Source organism: Gopherus flavomarginatus, chromosome 15 (assembly GCF_025201925.1).
Source record: "Gopherus flavomarginatus isolate rGopFla2 chromosome 15, rGopFla2.mat.asm, whole genome shotgun sequence".
Taxonomy (NCBI): Eukaryota; Metazoa; Chordata; order Testudines; family Testudinidae; genus Gopherus; species Gopherus flavomarginatus.
The window spans coordinates 4,667,497-4,673,979 of record NC_066631.1 but is presented as its reverse complement, the minus strand read 5'-3'; the positions used below and the strand labels follow the sequence as shown (position 1 = coordinate 4,673,979).

General features: G+C 56.4%; 1 protein-coding gene across 1 annotated transcript in view; it reads right to left on the bottom strand.

The window, feature by feature from the left end:
* The window catches only part of LOC127034948 (2'-5'-oligoadenylate synthase 1-like), a 28,824-nt gene continuing 22,341 nt past the window's right edge, over positions 1–6,483 (bottom strand). Inside the window, exons 8-12 of the mRNA XM_050924368.1 lie at positions 5,900–6,188; positions 3,748–3,923; positions 3,235–3,464; positions 2,445–2,592; positions 1–1,796 (exon numbers count right to left, since the gene is read on the bottom strand). Of these exons, the coding sequence (XP_050780325.1) occupies positions 1,653–1,796; positions 2,445–2,592; positions 3,235–3,464; positions 3,748–3,923; positions 5,900–6,188 (987 nt within the window). The 3' untranslated portion in view covers positions 1–1,652. The remainder of the gene's footprint in view (positions 1,797–2,444; positions 2,593–3,234; positions 3,465–3,747; positions 3,924–5,899; positions 6,189–6,483) is intronic.

Genomic DNA, 6,483 nt, shown 5'->3' with positions numbered 1-6,483 from the left:
TTTATCAAGTGACCTTTATTTCCGTTAAGAGAACAATAAAAATACAAGAAAGGACCTCGGTAAAGTCTCCATGAGGGAGCACGGAGTGCGTCTTCCCTGACTCGGCCGAACAGCTGGCTGGCTGAGACTGTGCAGTCCCGAGAGATTAAAGGTGCAACACAGAAAGGAGTAACTATTGCACAGCTGTATTCACCACGTCACCACTAATAAAGTGACGCTAATGAGGACTGACTGTAGCTCGCAATCTGTTGATGATACCCAAGCTGCAACAGGCCCCAGTTCCCCATCCCTGCAGGGGGGATTGGCTGGGTTCATGGGAATAAATGACGTGTTTGACACTAAATCCCAGCTGCATTCAAGGGGACATTCCAGGATAAACTCTCCCTGCAAACATCTTCCCCAGCACACTCAGAAACACATCCCTGTGGGGCAGTGACAGACTAACCCCCTCCCACCTCCCTTCCTGCCCAGCCAATAGAAACCCAGTGGGACCCATAGAATCATAGAATATCAGGGTTGGAAGGGACCTCAGGAGGTATCTAGTCCAACCCCCTGCTCAAAGCAGGACAAATCCCCAGACAGGTGGTTTTTTTTGTTTTGTTTTTACCTCTGTGTCCTAAATGGCCCCCTCAAGGATTGAACTCACAACCCTGGGTTTAGCAGGCCAATGTTCAAACCCCCATGTTTCACTCAAGGGGGATTTGCCCCATTGGGTGTGTGGTTCCCCACCAGACACTCTTCAAACATACCCCCAAAGGGCACATATCTCAGCAAGCAACAGGAAGGGCAAATACCCCCAGGCAGGAGAAATCACATCACAGCTTGACACCCCCTGGAACCAGTCCCCTGAGGCTGGCAAGGGAAACACTCAGAGATCACGGTGCCCATCACTCAGAGCCAGTAAGAGCAATTCTGCCCCACCCCTTCCCGGGTCCCCTGCACCAGAGGTGGGGGGAAGGAGAAGTGAGGCTCCAGGGTGCATTCTGGGAGAGGAGCAGAAGGCAGGGGGCAGCTATGGCTGCCAGTCTCGTGTGTGCACCACCCCTTTGGTGCAGAGTGTCAAGGAGCAAACGTGAGCCGTGTTCCCTTCCTGAGCCATCCACATCCCCAGGGCTCTGAACCCCTTGACGTCCCCTCCATGCCTGGCCCCGCTGGAGCAGCGCCAGTGCCACCCAGAAGGCTTTGCTCCTCTCACTCAGTGCCAGATAGGGAGGGTCGCCAAGCTCCGAGCAGGCAGCCAAGGCAATAACCAAGGTCACAAGCAGGGGATCCCTTGGCTGGAGACAGAGCCTGGTGCTCACAACAGGGGATGATTATTATAGGCCCGGCTCCCGCTGTGCTCTCCATCGCACTCAGGAGGGGGTGGCCTGGGGGGTGCTGCCTGCTGTTACTGGGGGAGGAGGGATGCAGGGGTCTAGACGGGGGCTCTGGCTGTCACTGCAGCCAAGCCCCAGAGAGAGCAGGAATGGGGAAGGGAGCTGGGGGAGCACAGAGCACGAGCTGATTGGTCATGTCCCACCAGGGCTGGGCCTCAACCGGACCCAGGGGCCATTTTCTGAATGGAAGTTACAGAGCAGGGAGAGACCCCCACCCTAATGCCCACCCTGCTCCAGGGAGGGCTCCTGATGGGGTGGCGCACTGAGAGGCAGCTGTCAGAGGAGAGTGCAGTAGGATTCCTGCTCTGCAGCGTGGTCGCCAGTCGCAAACATCCGGTTCTCAGTGATGGGGTATTCTTCATCCGTAGTCCGAGAATGCAGGACGAAATCACTTTCCTCTGCAATCCGTGGCTGCTGCAGCTGAAATAGGGAAACACAGAGTTGGCGGGTTACTGCTTTCCAGACAAATCACCCTTAGTCCGGGGCTCCGGGACCAGCCAGGTCCCTGTGGCCACCGCCACCACGGACCCGTGTGAGACGGACACAATTAAGGATTTGCACAATTGTTTTCTCAAGGAAGAATGAATCTTGACATTTCAGGTGTCCCCAGTGCCTCCTGACCACACCCCAAGGCTGCTCAGACCAAGCCCGAGCCCCCAGCCCTACTAGTCCAGGTCACGTCGAGTACTCACTACTGTGTGAGCTGGGAAAGGAGGGAGATGGGGGCACAAGTGAACCCAGGCGACCATGGTGCACAGTGCAGTTGAATAGGTGGGAAGACCTGGGGGCGTCTGAAGTGAGGGGCCCTGGCCTCCCCCAGCCAACAGGGCTTGTCTGGGAGGAGTTAAGGGAAAGAGCCCAGGCCACAGAGGCATCAAATGCAATTGCTGTCTCTCTTGCAGGGAGGGGCCATTCCTCCTGGCCAGGGCCAGCTGTGCTGCGGTGAGGAGATGGAACAGGGCCCTGGGCTGTCCTAGCCCCTCCAGTGCATGGGAGGGGACGCCCAATGGGCTGGGCTGTTTTACTCTTAGACACAATATGAGCCATTGCAGGGAATCCTGCCCTTACCGGCACATTCCAGGGCTGAACCGCGGATCCATTGCGCTTCCAGCAGCACTGTTGGCCACAGCAGTGCTTAGCCTCCTGTGCAACCAGGTCCCAGCGGCTCCCCTGCCCCACGATGCCCGTTGGATCCGCCGGGTCCAGGATGATGGGCCTGAAATTCAGGGAGACACAAAGAGTCACGGTGCAGACTCCAGCCGGGCAGAGGCAGGGAGTGCTGCAGAGCCTGCAGTCCAGCTGGGTATAACCCTGCTGCTGACCCCTCCGGCGCCATCCTGCTAAGCTCCCGTCTGGTCCTTCCTAGGACACGGTGCAGCTAGTTAGTGGCTGGCCAGACGTCCCAGAAGTTCTTCGCCTGCTTTAGCTGCTCTCTGCTCGCTGCCAGCCCTTGCCTAGCCCTGAGCTCTAAGGCCTGGCTCTCTCCGTTCTCTCAGACCCCGGGTGTGTCTTGGACCCCACCCGCCTTGGCAGAAGGAAGACTGAGTTCCTCCTGTTCCCTCCTCCACCAGCTCCACTTCCCCAGCCTCTCCCACACACTGTGTGTTAATAATTATTGACACTGCCAGTATTCACCAGCACTGGGGTGTCTTGGACACTCAAAGCATCAAAGCCCAGCCCCACTTCATGCCGGGGCTTCTCTCGTTCTCCTTGCCCCAGGGTGCTGTGTCTGGGTCATCAGCAGCGAGTTTCACACACACAGGGAGCTGTGCATGGGGGGATCACAGGCAGGGCCCCACTGCCACGGGGACAGGGAGCCGGGATGCACACACAAGGGTGAGGTGGTGTTTGCAGGCACCTGGGTTTGCAGAGCTGAGACATCAGGTACCGTCTCAGGGTTTCATTCTCAAAGCCGTAGTTGATGGTCCAGTAGACACAGAGCTGGGCGTGCTGCTGGATCAGCTCCAGCACCGTCCGGAAGCCCTCGGCCATGTTGAAGGCTGGATCCCTGCTGCCCTGCTCCCAGGCGTAGACAGACAGGAGCTCCAGCGCGTACTGGGGGGGCAGGGACTCCCCCTTCCCCAGCTTCTTTTTGTGGGGAAGGACGTACTGGATGGACAAAAGGAACAGAGGTGAGACCAACAGGCAACAAACCATCATTCACCCCTAATCCGCGCCCCAAAATCCACTCAGAAAAACTGGGAAGGGCTGGGAGACAGGGCAGCTGGGGCTGGGGCAGGGGGAGCTCCTGGCAGCAGGGCCCTCTCCAGGGTAACTTGGTGCCTGCCGGGCCTCCAGCTGGATATTCCCAGCAGGGCTCTGTCCCCCAAGAGCTGCAGGGGGGCATGGGGAGCTTGTGCAGTTGCCGTACCTGTTTGTACCAGCGTTTCACCAGGCGGATCAGACTCTTGAGTTTGGTGGGGAGAGCCATGATGAAATTCCTCTGCAGCTCGGTGAAGCAGGGGGAGAACTCGCTTCCTTCGGGATCGCTCTCTGTCAGCCTGAGGTACACCTGGGGGTCGGGTTTATAGCCTCTGTACAGCTGGCCTAGCAGAGAACCAACACAGGCGTGTAGGCCGGGGTAGCTAAACCCTCTACATACCCTGTCCCGAGTGCTGCGGGGGGCATGGCCACTCCCCACCCCGCTCCCTGTGCCCACTGCTCCGAGTGGGGCCTGGCGTGGCAATCACAGACCCACTGCCCATTGGCTCCTGACCTTTCCCTGCGATTTTCTCTTCCCCTTCCCATAGGAACTACTTTGCATGGCAGAAGGATACAATTCATCATGCTCACTCCCACCTTGTTGCAGGCACAGAGGGTGCCCCAGGCAAGCAACAGTGGTTCGTTGCCCAGAGCGCTTAGCGCCAATAAACACACCAGGGTGGAGAAGCAAGCAAAGTTTATTTGAGATCTCAAAGCGGTGCAAGGAGACGAACGCCTCAAATCATGCACCTCTACACAAGCGGCTTTTCCCTTTTTATAAGTTTTTTTTCTCTTTCTTCTTTCTTCCCCACCCCTCCTCTTCCTTCCTCCCCCTGTAGCAGTTACGTGTGCGCAGGTGCATTAAGTAATCTTGGCTGCGGCAGCTCGTTAGTAAGTTTTCCTTCGCAGTTATCTTGTCCTTCTGCTAAAGGTGCACAGGCCTTATCACTACTGCTTTAGACCGGTTTTAGCTGTGCTGCAACTGATAACTTACTGTTACACATTTAATTTCACAGCTGCTAGCTTTCTAGATCAAGTAGAGTTCAACATGGAGGAGCTTTGGTTCACTGAGGCCTAGATTTATGCCTAGTGACACCAACAACCTCAGATTGTTTTTTGAAAGGAAGGGGAAAGTGAAGGGGCCAGAATCAATCCCAGGTAGGGGCCGGTCCTCACGGCGGGCTCCTGCCAGGTGTGCCCTTGGCCTGGCTGGGGCGTGGCCCAGCACATCGCCCTTGGCTGGCACAGCTGCGGCGGGCCCAGAGAATTCATGCAGCTTGTGATGATTGTTTCTGGAGGCCCCTCAGGCCTGTTGGCAGATCAGAGCAGCTCTGAGGCGATGAACAGCTCTCGTGGGGCGGGGGGCGAGATGGGCAGGTGGACCGGAGGGCACAATCACCAGAAAGGAGCAGGATTTGGCAGCGGGACCGAGGGGAGTGGGGCTGAGAGTGCTAGTCCTTAGTTAGGTCCAGATTGTAATCCGGGTCCTCCCCCAGCCATGCATTGCCCCTCACACTCAGCCCCTCCTTCCCACTGAGCTGAGCGAGAGCTTGAAGCTTTGAGTAGCCTGTTGTATGAGGCTCCACTCTCTGAAAGTCCTGGGAGTCATTCAGACAAGGCTCTTCCCTGAGCGCCATGTGGTGTCCTCCAAATGCTGCCTGCTTGCTCCTGAATGGAGCAAATTTAAACAGCGACTAATAACCCCCCTGCCCCCCACTGCTATTGGCTGGTGCCTCTTTTCTCAATCACAGGTGGGCAGGACAAGTGAGAGGAAGAGAAGCAGTTTAGGGGAGGTACAGGAAACACTGTCCCCGGATGGTGCTTTCTTCTGATGAGGGCTAGTGCACAAGGAGGAGATCTGGTGTGCACCTGGTGTGCATGTGTGATGGCCACCTTCCTGACCTTGGATTGAACTGGGGTCCTTCAGAACTACAAGCATGGTACAGTGTGAGCTAGAGCTAAAACATACGGTAACGGATTCCTCTGCTCTGTGGAGTGGATACAGAGGGGAAGCCATAACCCACACTGACCAGTGGGTGAGGCACATCCACGTGCTTAAACATCCACGTGAATTTACACCTGCAACGCTAGACACCTGGGATACATTTGCAAATCATAGTGGGGGGAGTTTGGCCATGGGATTCCCCTTCAAATCTCCTGGTGTCACATGCTTACAACCCAGCACATCCCAGAAAACATGGAGCCACCGCTATCTCAAAAGTAGCAACAGCTCTGGCAATGCACCGTGGGAATCCAGAGAGACTAGACGGTCATTGAGAAACACAGCCCCTGCCCTGGGAATCCAAAACAGTGCATCTTACCTAGAGCGTCGAAAGCCGGCAGCACGTCAAAATCAATATGTTCATCCGTGGTACTAGATGTTAGGGTAAAAGTGAGCACACGGGGGTTCTCCCACTTTGTTTTCTTAATGCTCAGCACTAGGTCTTTTCCTAGGGATGCTCTGCACTCCTCCAGCCTTGTCTGGATTTCAGCAATGATTTTTTTCCGTTCTGCTTTCAGGGCCTGGAAATCTGTAATCGAGCTGACAAACACGACGAGGTCCACATCGGAGACGTCTTTCAGGGCCGTGCCCTTCCCCGACGAGCCGGCCTGGAGACACAGAGAGAGAGGTCCCACTGAGTCCTTCCGCAGAGAGTTCAGCTGTGGCCCACCCGCACAGAGGAGCTGCTTCCTGTGCCACTCTGGAGACACTCACTGTGGGACATCCCTCAGCTCACTGACAAGTACAGGGTGGGATCCGGGCCAAGCTGATGTGGTTTTGGCCGGTGGCTGTGGCAAACTGAGTCCTGGCCTTGGGACTGAGCATCAGAGGAGCAAGGAAAAGAGGCTTCCCCAAGAGTTAGGGCTGATTCTGGTCTCAGTCACAGGAGTTTTACACCGTGGA